The 23,875-nt window shown below is 37.7% G+C and overlaps 2 protein-coding genes across 2 annotated transcripts in view; both read right to left on the reverse strand.

Annotated features, from left to right (window-relative positions):
* DYNLT5 (dynein light chain Tctex-type family member 5) overlaps positions 1-15,090 on the reverse strand; it is a 30,879-nt gene extending 15,789 nt beyond the window's left edge. The window contains exons 1-2 of the mRNA XM_019448960.2: positions 13,866-15,090; positions 11,802-11,923 (exon numbers count right to left, since the gene is read on the reverse strand). Of these exons, the coding sequence (XP_019304505.1) occupies positions 11,802-11,920 (119 nt within the window). The 5' untranslated portion in view covers positions 11,921-11,923; positions 13,866-15,090. The remainder of the gene's footprint in view (positions 1-11,801; positions 11,924-13,865) is intronic.
* A 216-nt stretch (positions 15,091-15,306) lies between these two features.
* SGIP1 (SH3GL interacting endocytic adaptor 1) overlaps positions 15,307-23,875 on the reverse strand; it is a 202,901-nt gene continuing 194,332 nt past the window's right edge. The window contains exon 26 of the mRNA XM_019448970.2: positions 15,307-23,209. Within this exon, the coding sequence (XP_019304515.2) occupies positions 23,187-23,209 (23 nt within the window). The 3' untranslated portion in view covers positions 15,307-23,186. The remainder of the gene's footprint in view (positions 23,210-23,875) is intronic.

Here is a 23,875-nt window from a genome sequence, read left to right on the forward strand (position 1 = left end):
CTTTCTTTCTTTCTTTCTTTTTACAAATGCACAATTGAATGTTTCAGTAAGGAGGTAAACGCATGACTTGTTTTAAAAATTTGAAAATTTAAGAATTTTTATTTGCTGTAAATGTATCTTATGTCTACAAGATGAAAGTCCTTAGTCACCTAAACACATATGTGGATCTGTGAGCCTAACCTATCTGTGAGCAAAAGAACCTGCTTGTTCAGGAATTAGTATACTGCAACAATTGTTCATTCAAATGTTAAAAAAATATTTATTGAGTTGGTGTTATGTTCCAGGCACTATTCTAGGTTCTTAGGATACAAAAATGAAACACATGAACAAGATCTCTGCCCTCATGGAACTTAGTGAGAAGGGACAGAGAGTAGACAATAGAATACAAAAGTAGTAAATGATGTATTATGTTAGAAAGTGATAAAAGCTACAGGGGAACGAAAAAAAATGCTTAGTTAAGGGGCCTTGAAAGTAGACGGAAGAGACGGTGCTGTTTGCAATTTTAAATAGAACAGTCAAGATAGGCTTCCATTAGCAAAGGATTGAAGGAGGTGAGGAAAGGAGCCGGGTGGATATCTGGGGGAAGTGTGTCAGGGAGAGAGAAAAGTATATGCACAGGGTTTGAGACAGGAGGCTGCCTGGTATTTCTGAAGAAGTGCATAAAGGTCAGAGTAGCTGAAGTGGAGGGAGCAAGCAGAAGGGTGGAAAACGAGGTTACAAAGGTTTAGGCAGCTAGATCATGTAGAGCTTTGTGCACCATTGTAAAACCATGGCTTTTACTCTGATCAAGCGGGAGCCTATAGAGAGTTTTGAGCAGAGGAACAGCAAGATTCACTTTATATTTTACAATGATCACTCCAACTGCTATTTTGAGAATAGGCTGTAGGCTGGCATGTGTAAAAACAGGGAGGCCAGTCAGGAAGCTTGTATAGTAATCCAAGTGAGAGATGACTGTAACTTCTATGGACTAAACTGTGTCTCTCCAAAATTCATATGTGGAAGACTTAATAGCCCCCCGCCTCCTCGTGTGCCTGTATTGGAGATACTGCCTTTAAGGAGGTTATTAAGGTTAAGTGAGGTCATAAGGGCTCTTGGTCAAAAATATTGGAGTTCTTACATAAGAGGAAGAGACACCAGGGTTCTCTCTCCACCATGTGAAGAAGCAGAGAAAAGGTATCCCTCTACAAGCCAGGAAGAGGTCAGTCACAAGAACCTGACCATGCTAGCATCCCAAGTTCAGACTTGCAGGCTCCAGAACTGTGAAAAAAAATCCTATTGTTTAAGCTGCCTGATCCATGCTATTTTGTTATGGCAGCTTGAGCCGACTAACACAGTGACTCAGACTGAAATGGTAGTGGTGGGGGGTAGTGGTCAGTAGTTGGGTTCTGCATATATCTTCAAAGTTGATTCAACAGAATTTCCTGTGAATGGGAAGGGGGACATTTAGATAAAGAATTAAGTTGTGAGGATGCTGAGTTTGAGGCGGTTACCATGTACTAACGTGAAAGGTCAATAGGCAGTTAGATATATGAGCCTGGGGTTTGGGAGACACGTTAAGGGCTGGAGATATAAATTTGGGCATATAGCACCATGTCTCAGTGACTATCCTGGAGGAGATTCCTGGGGGGTAACTGCAGAATAAGAGAAGAGGGCAAAGGACTGCTCTCTGAGGCATCCAACATTAAGAAACTTAGGAGAAGTGCAGGGAGCAGGAAGACTGACAAGGTGGCCCCATCAGGTAGAAAGAAAACAGGAGAGTGTGTGTTCTGAAGCCAAGTGAAGACATTTTTCCAGGGGAAAGGAATGATCAGTGGACAGCCTCAAATATTGAGAGGTCAAGTAAGATGAGGACTGACCACTGACTGGATCAGTAACGTGAGAGTCATTATGATCTTGACAAAAGCACTACCACAAGCCCAGGGACAGCCTGTTTTGTTCACCGTGGTATCTTTAGCACCTAGCACAATGCCATGACCCAGGTAACAAGAATGTGTTTAATGAATACACGAAATGACTCTGTGGTCATTATTATTCTCATTTTATAGGTGATATATTAAGACTCAAAGAATATTAAATAGTAGCTGGTTAAGCAGATCTGGGACTCAAACACAGGCCTCATTTGATTCCAAAGTTCTATGTGATAATAATAGTTAATACTCGCTCTGTTTTTAGATGTGCCAAGAACCATTCTAGGTGTTTCCATATATTGTTTTAAATTCTCACCACACCCCAAAGCAACAATTACCATTTTTAACCCATTTTATAGAAGAAGAAGCTGAGGAAAAGAGGGTTTAATAACTTATGCAAGACCAGCACCTTAAGTGTTCAAGCTGGAACTTGACCCCAGCCAGTCTGTGTAGAACAGATCTCTGAGCCACTCCATTTTCCTCCGTGGTTATGCTGCTACTATTCCATTCACTCCTTTAGAAATACTGCACTAGTTAGCCAGAGATGCCATGACAAAGCCTCACAGACTAGGTGCTTGAACCACAGGAATTTATCATCTCAGTTCTGGAGACTGGAGGTCTGAGAACAAGGCGTTAGCTGGACTGGTTCCTTCTAAAGGCCATGGAAGGAAGGGTCTATTCCAGGATTCTGTCCTTGGCTTGTAGATAGCCATCTTCACATCCTCTCCCCCTACATGTATCTGTGTCCAAATTTTCTTTTCGTAGAAGGATACCAGTCATATTGGATTACAACATATCCTAATGAACACATTTAAATTTAACTACCTCTTTTGGGGCGTCTGGGTGGCTCAGTCAGTTAAGCGTCCAACTTTGGTTCAGGTCATGATCTTGTGATTCATGAGTTTGAGCCCCGCATTGGGTTCTGTGCTGACAGCTCGGAGCCTGGAGCCTGCTTCAGATTCTGTGTCTCCCTCTCTCTCTGCCCCTCCCCTGTTTGTGCTCCATCTCTCTCTCTCTCTCTCTCTCTCTCTCTCTCTCTCTCTCTCAAAAATAAACACAAAAAAATAAATTTAACTACTTCTTTAAAGACGCAGTTACCAAATAAGGTCACATTTGAAGCACGGGAGATGAGGACTTCAACATATGTGTTCAGCAGGGATCGGGCAGTTGGTGTGGGGAGCACACAATTCAGCCCGTATAACAAATACAAACACTGTCATGTTGTCTCTAAATTCTAAGGTCACAGAACTACAGATTCTTTGCCCTGTCATCTGGGAGTTGTGATAATTTGGCAAGTCACTTTACCATGACAAGTGTCAGTCTCCTCAAAGTATGGGAGAATAAGGTATGCATATACTTATTTTTTCTCAATACTGTTTTATTTGCTGAATGGATATTTGTTTTTATTCTTATTTGCCCAGCAAATACCAACATTTGGTTATCAGTCTCCCTTCTTATATTTTGCGATTCAGATGGATGCAAATGGTATCTTGTTTTAATTTGCATTTTTCTCATGCTAAGGGAGTTCGAGCATCTCTTTATATTCTGTTTTTTGAGTGTCTCTTCATATTCTGCTTAGCCATTTGGGCTTAGCTTCTGCAAACTGCTATTTATCTCCTCTATTTTTTTATTGTCAATGTGCATGATTTAAAAAAAAAACACGTATCTTCTGCTGGCCTATTAACTATGTCTATTATATTTTTTATTGAACAGATATACTAAGTTTTATTGTAGTTATGTTTATCAAGTTGTTTTTTTATAGTTTTGTTTTTTCATTTTGGAATCTTATTTAAGAAATCTTTTCCTACCCACAGAACACAAAGATATTCTCCTATACTTTCTTCTTTTCACTTTCTAGATTTCCACATTTCAGGCTTCCATGTAGAATCCACTATGTAAATGGTATAAGGGAAGAATCCACCTCATTTTCCTTCCTCTACTGAGCCAGTTTTCTCCCAAGACAATCTATCAAAAAATCCATAATTTCCTCACTGCTCATACATGATGCTTCCATATATTCATGGGTCTATTTCTGAATTCTCTATGTGTTCCATTGGTCTGTTTCTCTGTTCATGCACCTATCTCTCTATTCCTGCGTTTATTATCATTTTTACTTACTACAACTTTGTGGTGTATCTTAATACTGGATCACATTCCCAGGGCAGTTTTGACAAAGGTGCCAGTGAAGGATTATGTACAAAGATGTTCTACATGGCATGTGAAAGCCAACCTGGATGCTCATCCATAGAGGGATGGGTACAAACATATGTGATGGATACATATTAAGAACTACTATGCTGCAGTAAGAAGCAAAGAGCTACCACAGTTACATGAGTAAATTTAAAAAATAAAATACTGAATGACATATATGAAATTTAGAAAACAAAATGAGGTTTATAGCGCAACACCATTTATGTAAGTCAAAATCTTTGGTAAGTGCTTGTTTTGTATTCTTTTATAAGGTGGTCAGTCAGGTGTGGCACAAAAGGAGACAGAGGAAAACACAGTTTACTATACTCACAGGTCCTAGAGATCAGAGACATGCCGTGCCGTGCCACCAGAGTGTCAAGATGCAGAGGACAGAAGCAGGGAAGAGACAGGGCTAGACCCTTTATTGGGGTTTCAGAGGGAAAGGCAAAACTGGGCATGGAAAGCAGTTCAAGACTGGCTAGTCTGAATAATTTCGATGGGCTCTAAGCTATAGAAGGATCCCTAGTTGCCTGGTACTTGGCTCTAGGCTGATTAAGGCAGAGGAATACTGAATGCTGGATGTCAGAGGTCAGATAGAGGGGAGCTGGCTCTGGGTTGAATAGTTTGCATGTATGTCTAAGGCATGTTCCCTGCTGAGACCTTGGCTATCTTTAAGAATTGGTTAGACCTGAGAAGGGCAGTGTCTCCCCAGTCAGAAAGGTTTTTTAAAATGTCAAAACATCATGGGGTGCCTGGGTGGCTCAGTCTGTTAAGCATCCAACTCTTGATTTCTGCTCAGGTCATGATCTCACGGTTCGTGGGTTCAAGCCACTTGTTGGGCTCTAAACTGACAGTGCGAGCCTTCTTGGAGTTCTCTCTGTCTCTTTTCTCTCTCTCTGCCCTTTCCCTGCTCTCTCTCTCTTTCTCTCTCTCAAAATAAATATTTAAATGTCAAAACATCATAATACACAGAAATTAAATACATATATATATATATATATATATAATACAATACTTAGATATGTATATTTTTGTAGCATATGTAGTGATGTGTGTACTATGGGTGCCTTTTGAGAGTTGAGAATGAAGTGTGGATGGGGAAGAAGGGGGACAATCAGGTAAACACCAGAGGTCTCGCCCACATTGGTGTGACAATGTGCTATGGAATGAGGAATATTTTCAACTCAACTCTGCTCCTGAGAGAAATAAGATAATAAATGAGATAACTAGAGATCATAAAAGTATCTTCTCTAGTTAACCCACAGGATTTTCATGAGAATCATATGGGTATTGTATGTGAAGCAGTTTAATAATCTATCAAGTACAATGTAATATTAGTTTTTATTGTGGTTTAATTTAGGAATATGAACACTTCTGTTTTCTCAAGCTTCTCTCTCTTTGGAGGGGGAGAGCTATATCTCATCCAGGTCTTTTGGGGGGCTTTAACTTTATTTAGATGGCAACAGCACTTACCAAAATCAGGAAACCGGTCGGGCAACATCATTTTTAACTGCACATAAGCAACTCACAGTAGTATAGGTGGAAATTGTAGAATAAATTCATCACACTTAAAATTACTTGTTTACCACCTATCCCACCAGATTATAAACTCCACGAGAGGCAGGATTATTGGGCTCACTATGCTGGGTTCACCACCCAGCATAGTGCCTACAATGTACTCATTTGTCAATAAATATTCATTTCCAGTGAAGTAATCAATGCAGCATTTTCCATTTTTTCAGAAAAACAAATTACCTGGTGGCCTTTCAGTTTACTTGAAAAATGACCTTCTCCAGGGTAGAACCCTACAGTTGGTTACTGTTATATGCCTAACATGTGGCACAATAATTGGCACGGAGTAGAAGCCCAGTAAACCTTGAATAAATGAATAAGTGGAAGGACATAGTGTGGCCTAACCAGGGTGTTAGATGCCACCAGTGGGTTTAATCAGAGAGCCATACTCAAAGTCCTTGTAACATGACATCACTGTAATTTTGGTTTGAGACAAAAGAAAGACTTTTTAGTCCCCAGCTTTAGGCTGACCTACTAGTCCAACTACCGGCCTCAGAGAAAATAATCCTGGCTATCATGTCACATTATCCTGGGAAAGTAACTTAACCTCAGGCTTCTGTTTCCACTTTAAGAACATGAGAGTTGCCCATCTGTTCAAATACTGTTTGAAGACTGCAAAAGGCTGAACTTCTAACAAGAAAGATGTCATTGTCAATACCTGCTCTTAACCACGGATGGGAAACAGAATGAATAGAAGAGTTTCATTAATGTAAGTTACACATAGATAGCCAATTTTCAGAGAATGAGAATACTTGCCTGTACACAAAAGCCCATTTTGCCACTTGCTAATTCCGTAGCTTTGGAACCTTAACATTTCTAAGCACCTGTTGCTTCATTTGTAAAATGGGAATGATAATAACATTTATCTTATAAAGCAGGGTTGGCTAACAGTCCTGTAAAATGCCATTTAACAAATATTTTGGCTCCGTGGGTCTGATGGTATCTATCACAACTACTCCACTCTATAGTGTGAAAGCAGCCAGAGACAACACCTACATGGAGAGGCGTGGCTGTGTTCCAATAAAAGTTTATTTGTGGATACTGAAATTTGCACTTTTAATAATTTTCACATGATAAAAAATATTATTAATTTTTTTTCAATCATGTATAAACCATACTTCGCTGGGGAACCATACAAAACCAAGTGGTAGGTTGGACCTGGTGCTTGGGCCATAGTTTGTCACCTACTGCTGCAGAGCTTCTGTGAGACTTAAACGTTAGCTATTTATCAGCCTCATTACTATTTATTATTTAAATGAAAAAAACAAACAAGATTCAAAATTACAGGTGCAGTGTGATGTCAACTATATAGGTATACAAAGAAGTTGTGCCAACATGCTAGCAGTTATGATGTTGGGAGAGTAAGAGTCAGCTTAAGATGTTTCTTCTTTTAAAAATAAAACAGGGATGTTTGTGTGGCTCAGTTAGCTAAGCATCTGACTATTGATTTAGGCTCAGGTCATGGTCTCGTGGTTCATGGGATTGAGGCCTGCACTGGGCTCTGTGCTGACAGTGCGAGGCCTGCTTGAAATTCTCTCCCTCTCTCTCTCTCTTTGCCCATCCCCTGCTCTCTCTCTCTCTTTCTCTCTCTCTCAAAAATAAATAAACATTAGAAGAATAAAAATAAAACATAAAAATTGCATTACAAAGAAATATAATTTAAGTAAAAAGATCCAGCCCTAAAAACAGTTAACAATCCCCAAAGGCAAGGGAATTAAAAGCAAAAATGAACTACTGGGACCTTATGAAGATAAAAAGCTTCTGCACAGCTAAGGAAACAACCAACAAAACTAAAAGGAAACCAACGGAATGGGAAAAGATATTTGTAAATGATGTATCAGACAAAGGGCTAGTATCCAGAATCTGTAAAGAGCTCACCAAACTCCACACCTGAAAAACAAATAACCCAGTGAAGAAATGGGCAGAAAACATGAATAGACACTTCTCTAAAGAAGACATCCGGATGGCCAACAGGCACATGAAAAGATGCTCAACATTGTTCCTCATCAGGGAAATACAAATCAAAACCACACTCAGATATCACCTCACGCCAGTCAGAGTGGCCAAAATGAACAAATCGGGAGACTATAGATGCTGGAGAGGATGTGGAGAAACGGGAGCCCTCTTGCACTGTTGGTGGGAATGCAAATTTGTGCAGCCACTCTGGAAAAGAGGGTGGAGGTTCCTCAAAAAATTAAAAATAGACCTATCCTATGACCCAGCAATAGCACTGCTAGGAATTTACCCAAGGGATACAGGAGTACTGATGCATAGGGGCACTTGTACCCCAATGTTTATAGCAGCACTTTCAACAATAGCCACATTATGGAAAGAGCCTAAATGTCCATCAACTGATGAATGGATAAAGAAATTGTGGTTTATATACACAATGGAGTACTACGTGGTAATGAGAAAGAATGAAATATGGCCTTTTGTAGCAATGTGGATGGAACTGGAGAGTGTGATGCTAAGTGAAATAAGCCATACAGAGAAAGACAGATACCATATGTTTTCACTCTTATGTGGATTCTGAGAAACTTAACAGAAACCCATGGGGGAGGGGAAGGAAAAAAAAAGAGGTTAGAGAGGGAGAGAGCCAAAGCATAAGAGACTCTTAAAAACTGAGAACAAACTGAGGGTTGATGGGGGGTGGGAGGGAGGGAAGGGTGGGTGATGGGTATTGAGGAGGGCACCTTTTGGGATGAGCACTGGGTGTTGTATGGAAACCAATTTGACAATAAATTTCATATATTGAAAAAAAAATAAAATAAATGGATTTAAAAAACCAAAAAACAATAATTATAGTGAATATAAATTCAATCTTCCTTTCACAATTCAGAAGGCACTTCAGATATCCATTATGCCCAAAGATCAATGGTAAGAATTAGTTACTACTGTAAAAGACTGTAGACAGAGAAACCAAGAATGGAAGGCTGAATCTATGCTGATCTTACATCACACCCAAGAAGCACCTTTCCAAGTAGGTCTACTTCCTACTCTTCTTTGCCCTCCTTATCAGTGTGTTTACTGCTATAAAGGCAAATAAGTCCATAATCTAACAAGAGCAACAGACAAGAAAACAGCCAAATCCAGTAGCATGTAGAAGAGAAAAGCAACAGGAGCAGAAAGGAAGAACATCCACCTCAACCCAATCACTGGAAGTGGAAGTGGTTGTAGTTGAGTAGTTAGAGAGCGCTTCCTGGAAAGATGAAGGTGGAGCTAACTCCTCGAGGAGGAGGAGAAGGAAGCCAGAGTGTAAGAAGAGCATTTCAGACAAGGGCACCCCATGGGAAAGCAACATGTGGCAATGGCTGGAGGCAAGGCAGAGCACTGAAGGATTATAAATGTGGAAGTTGAGTATGACTGGAGAGTAGGATGCAAGCAGGATAGTGGAGAACACAGTGCTAGACAAGCAGGCAAGGGTCTGTGGATCCTATATACCTTACTCATGATCTAGGACTGTACCCTAGTCATTAAATCATTTCTTGACCTGTAAGCCTCAGTTATTTGATGGTAAAATGGTGAGAATAAGATCTACCTGGTGGGATTAATGCTGGGGAGATTAAATGAGGTAATGTACATAAAAAATGAGCATATTTCAGGATAGGCTTTATACTATTGAAATCAGTTTAATCAAAAATTGTTTTTAAATAACTTTCAAATGAAAGGTATGTGCTTTCCCATAAAACTGCAAATTCAAAACAATGTCTTCATTTGATAGCCACTGAGCTTTCGAATTTTCTAGTACGTGAAGACTCATTTTGTAAAGGAAAATCACTTGTAGTCTGGTCTCAGTGAGTAAATAGGAGTTAGAGCACAGGATGCAGCCTCCCAAATGGCCTCTGCATTTGCAAAGGTATTTGGAAGCTGGTCATTTGACTTTTAAGGAAAAAGTATTAAAGTAGAGGATCCTTCCTGAATGTTTTGAGAGTTCAAATTTCTAACTTTGAAATACATCAATAAAATTATCAATTAAATGATAGCTAGTGAAAAATCTACCCTACTGTGTTGGTAAATATGATTTCTGTATTTTTGTTACTTTTGATTTGTATTTGTATTTCATCAATTAAAAAAGAATGCTCTCTCTCTAAGGGCACCTGGGTGGCTTGGTCAGTTAAGTAACGGGCTCCTGATTTTGACTCAGGTCACGATCTCAGTGTTTGTGAGCTCCAGTCCTTTGTGGGGCTCTGTGCTGACAGCTCGGAGTCTGGAGCCTGCTTGGAATTCTCTCACCTTCTCTCTCTCTCCCCCTCCCCCACTCATGTGCAGGTTTCCCCCCCCCCCCAAATAAATAAATAAATAAACTTAGAAAAGAGCGCTCCCTAATTATTTAAATTTGGCCATGTTCTGATTCTATATGACTTTCTAATTTTCCTTGAAAGGGAAGATGTAAATGAAAAAGATGCAAATAGGAATGACAGTTTAGTCTTCAGATAAGAGCAGGTTTTTTTTTTAATTGCAGAAACATGATTTATGTTAGACTATTATAAATATTTTCTTTTTTTTAAAGGCTTATTTATTTTTGAGAGTGAGAGAGTGGGGTTGGAGCAGAGAGAGAGAGGGAGACACAGAATCCGAAGCAGGCTCCAGACTCAGAGCTGTCAGCACAGAGCCCGACGCAGGGCTTGAACTCACAAGCCGTGAGATCATGACCTGGGCCAAAGTTGAATGTTCAACTGACTGAGCCACCCAGGTGCCCTATATTATAAATATTTTCTTGAAAAAAGTTGAATTTAAGCTAACAGTTATTTTAAAATAATTTTATAAAGAACTCTTACACTAACCATAAGAGATTCTTAAAGATAGAGAACAAACTGAGGGCTATGAAGGGAAGCGGGTGGGGGATGGGCTAGATGGGTGAGGGCTAGATGGCATTAAGGAGGGCACTTGTTTATGATGAGTGCTGGGTGTTGTATGTAAGTGATGAATCACTGAATTCTATTTCTCAAACCAATATTGCACTCTATAGTAACTAACTAGAACGTAAATACAAATTTGAAAAGAACAAAAACCTCTTACACTTAAATTGGGACTAGCAGCCAAAAGGGCTTAGGGTCAGAAGCAAAAGTTGTTGAAGTTAATTTTTCCCCCAGCTTTACTTCTGACATTAGGTGAGACTGCTACTCCATTACATCTCCTATCTGTGAAAAAGGCTGTATTTGTAATCCACAAACATCAGGGTTGGAAAGCAGACTTTTAAATAAGTACATTAATACACTCTGAAAGTGGAAAGATTTGATTTCAGAAATATAATGCAAATCTATTCCAGGTTTTCTGGTTTCTGCTCCACAGAACACACCAGCTCTTGCTGCCCAAACCATGGGGATTTCTATACCACATCCTCCAATCCCACAGAAATCGTTAAGAAAGAAAGTCTATTATATAAATTCATTGACCTCTGCGTCAGATAATTTGCTTTGTTTTCTTCCCAATGGCAGTCAAAAAGAAATGCCATGCAAGTATTAAAAATTAATTAATCTTTTTAAGAGAGCAAATGCAATATGCATCAAGAGCCAAAAAATGTACTTATTACCTTTTGACCCACTAATCATACTTCTGGAAAGAAAACAAGTAGAAACTTATTATATAGTGAAAAAGAAAAAAAAAGTGGAAACAGACTTAAAATGCCCAAGAATTGGGGCATGGCTAACTAGCCCAGAATTATAAACAGACAAAGTCTTATGCAGCCATTTAAAGGGACACTACTGAAAATACATCACGAAATTTGTATAAAACAATGATAAATGCATTATATATATGTATATATACCCTATATAGAGAGAGATTGTAAAATGCAAAATCTATTCATTGATATGATATTGAGAAGAATTTAAGAGACATGTAAGATGCAGCTTATCCACATCGCATATGGCATTTCTTTTGAGTAGATGATTTTTTTTGGGGTGCTCCTTGAAATAGTAAAAAGATGCTGCCGGAATCAACATATCACTTAGATTTTCTCACTCTCGTTTTCTTTCTTTTGTAAAATATAGCCCCAAAAGGTGACCCGAATGTTGTACTTGCCCATTTTCTCTCTTTTTATGTCCCAAAGGAATTTGTTTCTTCTGATAAGCATTATGAATCGGTTTACTCAATAATCAAACTTAGGTTATTAGACATTCAGTTACTCACTTTTTGGTGCACCTGTGAAGTTCTTTCTGCCAGAATTCTTGACCACTTAGAGAAGACATACTTCCCCTTTTCTTCACAGAATGAGCCATTCTGTCTTTAGCAATGTCTGACATCATCATAGCCTATGGAAAGCAACTTTGTAAAATAGCAGATGGAAGATCTGAAAACATTTTAGTTAGAATAACACAGAGACTCATTCTAGATTAAAAAACACAGAATAGGGGTGCCTTGGTGGCTCAGTTGGTTAAGCATCCGACTTTGGCTCAGGTCATGATCTCGTGGTCCGTGAGTTTGAGCCCCGCGTCAGGCTCTGTGCTGACAGCTCAGAGCTTGGAACCTGTTTCAGATTCTGTGTCTCCCTCTCTCTCTGACCCTCCCCCATTCATGCTGTCTCTCCCTGTCTCAAAAATAAATAAACGTTAAAAAAATTTTAAAAAACTACAAAAAACAAAGAATAGTCTTCTACAATTTTTGAATGGGGATGTGCACTTTCCTTGAGAGTAATGAGTACATGTTGTTATTCTGATCAGTATAATTGGAAATATGATAACTCCTCTAACTTTTATCTATGCAATAGTATAATTCACATAAGCAGATATTAAGCTTCAGCTAAATGCTTAATAGCAGAAGAGGTTAAGTCACTGAGAAATGATACCCTTGTGTGGAAGAAAGATATTCCATGTCAGAAAGCAGTATTTTTTATTGCCTCCCCCCCCAAATTAATCCTGATAAAAGTTGGCTAAGTAATATGTGTTGCTGTTGTTAGTACTTTAAAAATTAAAATTTTCTTCCCCAAAGGGTATTTTTTTCAAGCCAAAGAGATTTACTTTGTAAACAGCACACAGAACTTAACCTTAAGCAAAGTATTTTATTAGAAAACCTACTTCCTTTTCTCAAATGCTTGTCAAAAAGCTGCCAGTAGGAATGGATTCCCAGAATTTAGACTGTAGGTCTACTGCTCTATTGCCTACATAGAAATTTAGATAGTCATTTAAATTATTTTATAATCTGTAAATCTGAGAGCCCTAATAAGGAGACACTGTCCTAGACACTAAAAAGAACTAAAACAGAGTCCCTGCTTTCAAGGAGCTGGCAGTTGAGCGGGTAGGGCAGACAAGTATACAATCTAAAAACCTCAGCGTGATCAGCGGCAGAGTAGAGAGGCAAAGGGCACACAGATTTGGCAGAAGTATTGTGTGCTGGAAGGGAGGCAGTGAGGGGTGTGTGTGTGATTGTGTGCCTGTGTGAGTGTGTGCATGAGCGTGAGCATCCCTCTGTGGGTGTGTGCCTGTGTGGGCATGAGTGTGTGAGGCTGTGTGTATGAGTGTCGGTGTACATGGGTGTAAGTGTATGCCTGTGTGTACCCGTGTGTGCCCCTGTGTGTATGAGCTATTGATTATCTGTGCACCCAAGTGAGTGTGTGCCTGTGTGTCTGTGTGTGAACCTTTGTGTGCTCTGTGTCTGTGTACTGAATGTGGGTGTGCGTCTTGTGTGTGTGCGGTGTGTGAGTGTGGGCATCTGTGTATGCTTGTGTGTATAAGTGTCTGTGTGTGTCTGTGTATATGACTGTGAGTGCCTACATGTGTCTATGCGTGTGGTAGGGCACACTGAACCTCATTAAGTGGGTCATTCAGGTTCTGATCCAAAGCGACAAAGATAGACCTTGGTCTGCTCACTCATTTCCAGAGTTGGGATCTAGAGGTCCCCAAGGGTGTGGCCGCCCAGTGTTGCCGGGCCTCAGTGCTGCAGAGGACTCATCGCTCTCAAGGAGCAGACCAAGCTGGCCAGCTCTGTACTAGGCATCACCCTAAAGCTCAGACATGCAGGAGGTCCGAAGGGGGGTGGGGGGTGGAGGGGGTAGGGACGAAAGGCCAAGACTTACTTCCAGTGATTTGGGGCCACTTTCTCCCATTTGTCGTGGGGAGGAGGGGTAGGCTTCAGGGAGGCCAAAGCCAGCGCAGACAGGCCATTTCTTACCACAGGGCCCTCCCTCCTCGGCAACCCTCCCACCTGCTCTATCTTCTCCGCTCCCACCCCCAGGGGCCGCGGAGAGTGAGCGCTTACCCACAGCAGCGCTGGAGCCGCGGCTCCGCCAGGGGCCTCCTGGACCTCCCTCTCCTCCACTGCGGGAGCTTGCGGCGCACGGCGAGGCCGCCGCCGCCCACGTCTCCCTCCGCCTGCGGCCGCCCGCGCACTCCCCGTGTGCTCCGCGCCGGGTCTCCAGGGTGACTTCCTCAAACAGACTCCTCTGCCCGCCCGGGGAGGGGCATAGTAGCTGCGTGGTCCTCTGAGCTGCCCTAAGGATTAAGGATCTCATCGTCTCTGCCCAGCGGAGGACGCCCTGAGCCCGTTTGTGCCCCGGGGTGGCTGTGAGCTGGAGGGAACCGGTTCATCCTACGGCGAGGTCCTCTGGGACCCAAGCAGCAGCCCACGGAGCCCTCATCCAGGTCCCTTTTCCCTGAACGCCAAGGGCAGGAGTGCGGTTTCCTGGGGCAGGAAATCTGAGGCACAAAGAGAAAGTAGAGCCCCCCTTCGCTTTCCCAGATCCCCAGATCCCTGAGGCTCCAAGGTACAGATACGCCATCAGAGGGATAATTTGTTGAGAGCTAATATTTACCAGATACTTGGAAAACAGCTTCCGTTTTATTTAGTTGTCCCAACAAGTCTGTCAAGGGAAGGTTGTTAACCTTTTACAGATAGAGAAAATTGAGATTCTGAGATCTTAAATAACATGCGCAGGGCCGTGCAGCGTATGGATTTATCTCCTGTGCCTTGCAAATACGGCTCCTTCACTTTCCTTAACAGTTCTCTTCCCAACCTCTTAAAGTTTAAGAAGCTTTGAAATGGAGGCTGTTTGGGCTTGAGGAGCCACCTGCCGTATCTAATAGGCCCTTCGTCCTTAATTTCCTTAATAATTAACTCCAGGCTCCTTCCCTCAACCCGAAGCAAACAAACCAAACCCTTGAAAGAACCTTACATAGTGCACAATCACTGGAGATAGAAATAAAATAATGCCTCTAAGTCACTAGCTTGGCACATGTCCCTTGATTGAGTGCTCAGTGCAGTCAGCATTAGCTTACAATAGCAATACACTGGGATAACCGTAGAGCCAGAGAAAGATCAATAAAGTGTTCTGGTTCCATCCCAATGCCTATTCATAGACAAATAAGAACAGGAAAGGATTGTTTATTGAGTGTCTACTATGTAGTAGGCAGGAACTATTAGGTGACTGATAAAGATTATCTCATTTAAACTGTTCGTTGGCCCCATGATAAAGGAACATTAACTCCATTTTTTTTTTTTTTTTTTAAGATAAGAATGAAGAATCATTGAGTAGCATGCTCAAGCCTGTAGTTAAATCACGGAGCTGGATTTGTCCAACTCTAAAACTTTTGCACTGTGCCAAACCTTTCGCCTGCTTTGCCCACCCTAAACATGCGACAGCACTTTCCAGAAATGTGATAAAATTTTAAGCGGCTGCTGATAAAAGAGGTTCACAACTCAATTTATTTTTAGAGTTTTCATTTATTTTTCAGAAAAAAAAATCACATGTAAATAACAACTTACTCAGATATTTCATCTTGATCTCATGTATAATTAAACTTTGTTCTGAAACGGGAACCCTTGTTGCAGTAATGTGTCATGATAAATAATTGCATATTCAGGATTTGTGAAATGGGTGATCGGGAAAATTATGACAGAAAAAACATTTGTAAAAATCATTATTTACAAAAAAAAATGATATCCACACCTTTTCTAACTCATAAGGCAAGTAACGTTAAAATGTTCTCATGATTATCTTCAATAAATCAGTACTACACATTCACGTCACCATTGCTCAACAGCGAGCTTTGCTGCAGCCAGCCCTTGCTTCTTTTGCTGTTTCTCTTCTTGAGCACAGCGCAGAAGCAGTAAAGCTTTCATCATAGACAAAGCAGTAACGTCTATGGGAATAAAAGTACTCTCTGTTGAATTACAACACGTAGGAAAAAGAGCCAGGCATCAACTTTTTAACAAGATTTTAAAAATATACTTGAGTATTTTAATCCACAATGTCTTTTATAAATATTTTATGCTCAAGGAATTTTGTGAAATTATATACTCCGTACAGGTCATAAAGAAATTCAGCTTACTGTTGCTATAAAGATCATGGGGGGAATTCTAAATAAAGGCTACCACCAACTGAAATTCAAGTATATACGAACAGCATTTTCCTTAAGAAAGACAACTGACTGAATTTTATTACATTTAGAAACACAGGAAAATTTCTGACATTCTTTTCCTAATCTCTCTTATTGTTAAAGTAAAAAAAAAATGGATGACACTTAGTAGGCATGAACATTAAAATCTGATCATTTCATTCATAGATTTTTTTTCGTACGGAAAGTGAAAAATTAAAAAAAAATTGTATATTGAAACCCAACAATATTCAAACAGTTAAAAAAAAGCCAGCTCTATAAATGACTGCTTAGCCTGTAGTGAAGCTCTACTCATAGATAAGATTAGCATATCATCATACCAACACTTGGCTTTTTCCAGAAAATGTATTCAACAGCAATTTTCCAACTCTCTTAAATTGAGAGAGAAACAGATCAGACAGGAACCAATCTCTTTCATGCACATCCATTTAACAAAGCAAGAATTCAATACTGACCAGCAAAACCAACACAGCTATAAGAATTATCATCCTATCACCTCTCACAAGGAAAAGAAAACAATCTGGCTTTGGACCTTGGGACAGTGATCCCAGCGATAGTTATTTGGTGTATTATTTAAAATAGTTTAAAGTAATGATGTATGTATGAATAACACTAAGCATTAGTTTTGCCAAAAAAAGACAAAAGGTGGAGAAAATGTCAATGAAGTAATATACAGCTGAACAAATGAGATGGAATTAACATTCACATGATACACTCATTCGATGTAATATTTTAAAATGATAAATGGCTTGTCATCTATCAAGCTGATTCACAAACTCTGAATGAATTAAAAATTGAGCTATATTTAGAGAAGTGTAAAGTGATTTCAGCTTTATTCTGAATCGGTTTGTCCAGGAATTTTTTTAAAGGAATTTTGCTGATTTTGAGTAAAAACAATTGATTTCAAAATAAAGCATAGCAAAAAAAGAACTGGAAAATGCTTACTAATAGAGTGTACAGTTCTGCAAAATCCTTGCTAAATAATGTATCCCTCTCATTTAAAAAAACGTTTTTATATAGTTTCTAACAAGATTATGTAAAAATGCTGTCAGTGTTGAGATATCATGATTCAATTTCTTAAAGCTGTTTAATAAAATATTATCAAAGGTTGTCCATTAGCAGTAATTCCACTCTGTAAAGAATTTGGATTGTTTTCAACAGATGGCAGCCTGATGTGCTGGTCATTAGTACAGACCTTAAACATGATACTTAAAAAATTAATATACTAAAACAACTTCATTGTTTTATTTTGAATATTTTAGGGGATAAAGTTAAATTCACTAAGATATACTAATGAAACTTAAAATAAATACTAATTGATTTGAAATGGTAGGGATTTTTCAAAGACCCAGAAGCATCCTTTCAAAACATTCCTGGTTGTATTATTTGCAGTCCTTGAAGGATATGTAAGCTGGTGTTAAAAAGAAAACTTTTCTCAAGTTTCTTCAAGGTGTGTTTGGGAAAAAAAAAGTGTTCTTGTGATTTAATAACTTTCTTAAGCTTCATTAAAACACTGACCTTTATTATCAATGTCCGAGGGGTGGGGACTATGGCATAAGATCATGTATTCGCAGGCCACTGTGAACATTTGTCAGAACCAGTAGACCGGGACACAATTTGGAAAATACTGGAATATAGGTGAATGCAGTAGAAGTTTCCATTACTTATTTTTCTTTCAGGCATTAAGTGACACATAAAAATATATTTGCTTCTCATTGAAACATCTGTTCTTATAAGCTTAAAGATGTATTTAGAACAAGCAATCTACTATCCTAGGGATAGAAGGAGACAATCAAAAATACTATAAGTCAAAGGAAAAATAACTTTAGAAGTTATACGTGGAGAATAAATTATTATACTTATGGTGAATGTCAATAAGGAGGTGCCTTTCTCTCACAAGAATACTCGTTGAAGATAGAAATCAGATATTAAACATGAGGGATAATGAAGAGGTATGACCATGATCACCTTAATAGACCCGAAAATTTGACATTCCTTCAAGAAGAATATTTCAGTTTGAATTAGATATTAAAATTGCAACTCTAGCCTACAGAAGACGACAGAACATCAAAGCAATGACATAAAGAAAAGCTAGTGGGTTTTCGTTTGTTGTTGTTTGTTTTTTAATATTTGGAGATTTAAATATAGGACTCCTACCTCATTTTTCCTCCATACACTCCATGCACAAAATATAATGTAATGGCGTCCATGTTTAATTCATGAGTGAGGGAATGGCATTTAGATGCTGTTTGCTAAATGGAAGAAAACCCACAAAAGAAGCAGGAAAATCCAATAAAGCCTCAAGACAGAAGTGCACATAGTAAAAGGTAGTGGGGAGGGGGGGGATCATCGGAACACTCTTTAATCAATGTAACATAGATTGATTTGTCCATTTGTATCAACAATTTAATTTGACTTATTTCAAGGAAACATCATTTTTACTTATATTAACTTTTGAAGCAATATTTAGAGATCACCCACCTTTTGATATCATAACAAAATTATACTTGCATTGAAAAAAATTGCTGGTCAAAAAACCATGTAGCAAAATGAATATTTTTAAACTGAATGGGATTTTGCTGAATGCATAATCTAAGGAAAAAGAAGGCTTAAAAAAAATAGCAAACTCCACAACTCATCTTCTTAGTAGATATCTGCACATTTTACTGTGTCATTCAAATTTAATTGACAGTGTGGTTATTTCGGAAAAAAAAATAAAGGAAAAATAAAAATGGTTGGTGCAACTCCTATAGAATGACACCAGTCCATGCTTATACAGCATCCAGTTCAAAGACGTACAAAATAAATAGGGTCAACTCACAAGTTACATATCTGTCTGAGTGTCTCTTGCAAGGAGGAAGACATTTATTAGGACTTTGTATTTGCAATGAGTGAGAACTTGCAGTCTCCCTACAGTTTCTCTTAGTCTTTTAAGACATTGATGAAAAGGACAGAAATATGAAAATGAGAGAATGAATTTCAAGCCACTTTGACACAGAGATAGCATAACAGGAGAACTCTAAGCAACTCTAGAAAAAGCCCTGAATCTTTTTTTTTTTTTTTTTTTTTAAGATTGGGGAAAGTTAAATGGACTGAGTGAAAAAATAAGCTCACTAGAAAAGTGATATTTGACTTACAGTTAATGTCTAAAATCTGATAAAATGTCATAACTAAGAAGGACCTCAGAGACCTATTAGGGCAGTGATTCTCAAAATTTGGGTGCTTGTCAAAATACATATTACTAAATAGTATCCCTAGAGATTTATTCATTCAATGTAAACTTATTGATGTGCTACTATCTTCTAAGCTCTGGGGATGTGGTGGTGACTGAGCCAAAATCATTGTCCTTTAAATGAATGTTAATGCAAACAGTCCAAAAGTCATAATTTGAGAAACATACTCTTTTCCAACAATTTTGCTATTACAATTACCCATATTTTGATACTAATTTTTCATAGCACCTTTTAACCTTGGGATTCAAATGGAATATGTAGAATTTATTTCCCAGAATGAACAAGCAAAACTGGCCAGCGGCTCCCTCTGCAGTCAAGATAACTGGGTTACTTCCAGCTTCAGTGTCACTTTGGGCAAATTAATTAATCTAAGCCTCAATGTCATCATTTGTAAAATAGGAATTAAAAAGAGTACCTACAACATTTGGGTTGATATAAGGATTAAATGAGCTAATATCTATATTGACTGGTATATGGTAAGCACTCCAGTAAGTATAAATTTTTATTATACATCAGTCAATCACTGTGATTGTACAAGTTTTCTTATGAACCCCCCCAAGTGGATCCATCTGAGTCTAGTAGAATCATGGAACTTCAGAGGCGGGAAAAATTTTATAGATTGTTGATACGTTATGATGGTGTTTAAATAGTGTTGGTTGGGGGGGGGGCACAGATTTAAACTGCTGAAGGAACTCATTCATGGCTTTGAACTGTTTTGTTTAACAGAATTCCATGTGCAACTTTAGTAGAAAAAAGTCCTGCTGTTAAGAAAAGCTTGAAAATCACTGGCAATCCCAATCCTTCATTCTAAGGATGAGAAACTGAGAAGGGTAGTGATTTGTCCAACATCACACAGCAGGAGTTAGTGGTAGAGTTAATGTAGTTACCAGGTTTCTTTAAAGAAGATTTAGAAATGACAATGTGTAAAATTATTGCCTCAAACACTTTGCAGATTAAGATTGAGTAAAAATACATAAAAACAAAAATAAAGCATCTCTATTTACTGAAAACCATTTGAAATGTCAACATTCTTTCTCTATAGGTTAAATATGTTCCCAAATACCATACAGTGACTTTTCAGTTTGGCTGTAAGTGTAGAGAAGAACAGAGCTCTAAAAATAATTAAAAATTTAATTCTTAGGAATTATAAATTCCAACTATGGTAAAATTCAGACTAATTCTTAATAAGAATTTATTTTAAAAATATCAAGAAAATATGGAATTTATTTTAAAAAGAAAAACATACTTTCCATGTTGTCAAAATAAAGCAATATCATTCATACTTTCTATCTTGTTAGAACAGAAACTTTTAAAATCATAAATCTCAGGAAATGGTGTTCTGGTTAATGAGAACTCTTGCTTTTTATTTTAACCCCTGGTATTGAAAATATTACTATATACTTGCCCATTTTGTTTAATTTTAGGAATTGATAATGAACCTGACTTAATGTTGTTGTTGTTGTTTTTTTCAATAGCAGAGACTCTTGCATTGTCTAGGATTATTTTTCCTAATGTGAATTTCTATTGTACAGTACTATAGATACAGGTATAACAGGTATAAACTATAAGTTTGAAAAAAAGCCCACCAGAATCTAAATCCCTGATATGAGTTTATTGTGTTATTCTTTGACCTATTTTCTGAAAGGAGAAGGGATGTATTCTCTAATGAGGTTCTGGTTATTGAAAGTTTAATAATTATGAAGCCAATGACTTCCATTCTGTTTCACAAAGCCTAATTAAGGGATCATAAGAGATCTCCATAGTTTTAGATTTAGTTCCTGGAAACATTTGAATAATGTTAGAAATTATTGTAATCTATGTTTTAAATTATATTTTTTACAATATCAACAAAATTACTCTGAAAGAAAACCCTTGTGCTTAATTACTAATTCACGCTAGAACTATATAAAATAAAATATAAAGAGCAAGACATAAGAACTAGTAATATTTACACATTTTTAATATGCTTTGTACTCATAATATTCAATATGTTTTCTCATGAATTACTTAAAAACGCATTTTTATATTTGTATGTTGGATAATTCTCAATTATCTTACCTACAACTATCTGCTTATTCTCCATTGGTTTCAGTGTTTGAAGTTTTCCCTATGTTTTATGGGAGTGAAAAGTTTGCATTTTCTATTTTGGTTTCAAAATCAAATTGAGTATCTTTACTTAAAATGAGTATATTAATAATTTGTTCAAAAAACTTCAATACCAGACTATTTGGGGAGGCAACTGAGAGTGTTTGGATAGTAGGAATTCTTCTGAGGTGAAACAGACCTTTTTGAACATTCTCTTGGTAGCAAGCACTGATTGAGAAGTACAAATATTAATTTAAAAAGTTCCACTATAAACAATTGCCAGTCACAATCTCTTTTTAAAAGTAAGACTTACAAAATTTAATTTGATTCTAAAATTTAAAGGGCTAACGATTCTTTGTCAAATATAAGTGAATGTAAAACTTAATCAACTAATGATAAATATAACAGCTTAATAATTACAGTTATTTAACAGTGTAACTTAGAATAAGAATTGGTTCATGTTTAAAGAAAGCTCTATGACTTAAAGGGAGTTTTATATTTTCAGATGGCAGAGGAGGGAGGTTTTACAACTGTGACCTACCCCTGAAGAAGTGCTTCTCCATTCTGAATCCCCCCAGTGTGAGGCCAGACTGAGTAATTACAGTTTTAATCACACCTTGCAACAATGAAATCATGACATAAATTTTTGATAACTCTCTTCCTGGTTCCCTAAGAGTGGCAACGATTTATAGTTACATATGATGAATCTTAGCCAAAAGGAAATTTATTGTACAATGTGGATAGAATCTCATAATCTCATTTATAAAGCTTTTTTTTTTCCTTCCCAAATGATATAAATGATGATGATTAAAATTTTCCTTCTGGACTTAAATAGGGAACTAAATTTTTTTTTTCTGAGATTTCAATCTTAGTGTTTTGATTCCTGTAGGTAAAGAGAAAGATATGTGACCATTCTCCATGCTAGATGGGAGAGACTCTGTTCAGAGTAATTGTGCAAAAGCTGTTAACCAGTTCACCTATGGAAAGTTTTGAAATTTTAAAATCACAATTTTGGCTTTAGTCTGATATTATTCAGCAAATCTCCACATTTGCTAAACTGTAGATAGAGGGGGGCAAGGTTAAGACTTGAACATCTTCTCTACTCTTGGTTAGAATTTCATATACTTAAACTTTAAATATGAATTGCTTTCCCTTTTTACACAAGTTATAAAAATAAGAGGTCCTGTTTACACAGTTTGCATTTTTATGAAATTTGCAGTTTGAAAAAAAAGCTTTTTAAAAAGTGGTAATTAATGCTTTTCTTGAATATGCTGTAACTTTAGAATTTTTTTTCTGAAATAGTTTCTGAATTTAACCCACTAAATATTTGAAGATAGAATTTTTATTTAGCACTAGAGTAAAACATACTAAGGATTGAGGAAAAGGAAGTGTTTTTTTTTCCTGGTTCCACTTAATTTTCTTTGTATGTGGCACCCCCTTTATGACAGCTATCAATATTATATTTAAATTTTATATATTGACAAAATGCAATCTACCTCTGTAAGCATTGTGCCATTCAACAGTACTACTATTAAATTTACATACCACAGTTGAAATTACATCCATTTCAGGAATGGTAAAATGCTAAAACTCAAGTGTCTAACTGCCTTACTGGAATGAGTACAATTTACAAATACAATAATTACATTTTAAAACCATTAACAATATTACACCTAGAAGTAAATACTGTAAGACTGGTCACCATGGTATTGTGTGAGGGAAATCATTGCTGAAAGTCACTGACATTTCCAGCAGATATATCCCGAGTGCAGATTTTGGTTTGTTTTCATCAAACCAAAATTAAAACCTGTTTCTCATACAACAGTTCTCCATTATATGAATCCTCCAAATCCTTGCATATGATTTTATTAGTTATCTGCCAAGTATTTTCCTGCAAAACAAAACATATCAACAAGTTACCTTCCATAACGTGATTATTATATGGGGGCAACATTTTTATTCTTCCTGCCCTACCACTAGAAGCTAATCGCTGCATCTTGAGGAGAGCAATACTAGTATCAAATATGCGCAATTTTTTAAGTTTTCAATTTCCCAGCCCAGCAAGTTGTCTTTTCACATTTCCGAATGAATCCTTTGCAGAGGTTTAGGTTTTAGGATAGGGTGGAGGATTTGTTTCCGGATGTGGGAACCCAACTTGTTACAAGAATAGTAACCATATAACCTGGGTCATTTTTTGACAGTGAAAGGGCTATAACTGATAATTACACGAGTATAGCAGGCATAAAAACCAGCAAGTCATTGATATCTTGTTATCCCAGCAAGTCATGGATAAGTATAATCACCCTAGTATTGGGGACTCCTTTGCCAACCAACTATTATATATGCCAAAAACCTGTCTCACGGCCATTGCAGCTCATGGGCAACCATTGCTGATACCTGGCCTAGATTCTTTAAGGGTACTTATATTAAAGTGAAAGATCTTCTCAGATCTCAGCTATGCCTAACAAGTCTAAAACCTATGAAGTCCTGTTGGAGAAAAAGTTTTCAGTTAAGAGGTAAATTCAAAGGCAAATAGCATTTATTTTGTTTGCATATA

Source organism: Panthera pardus, unplaced genomic scaffold (genome assembly GCF_024362965.1).
Source record: "Panthera pardus isolate Hobbes unplaced genomic scaffold, ASM2436296v1 HiC_scaffold_11, whole genome shotgun sequence".
NCBI lineage: Eukaryota > Metazoa > Chordata > Mammalia > Carnivora > Felidae > Panthera > Panthera pardus.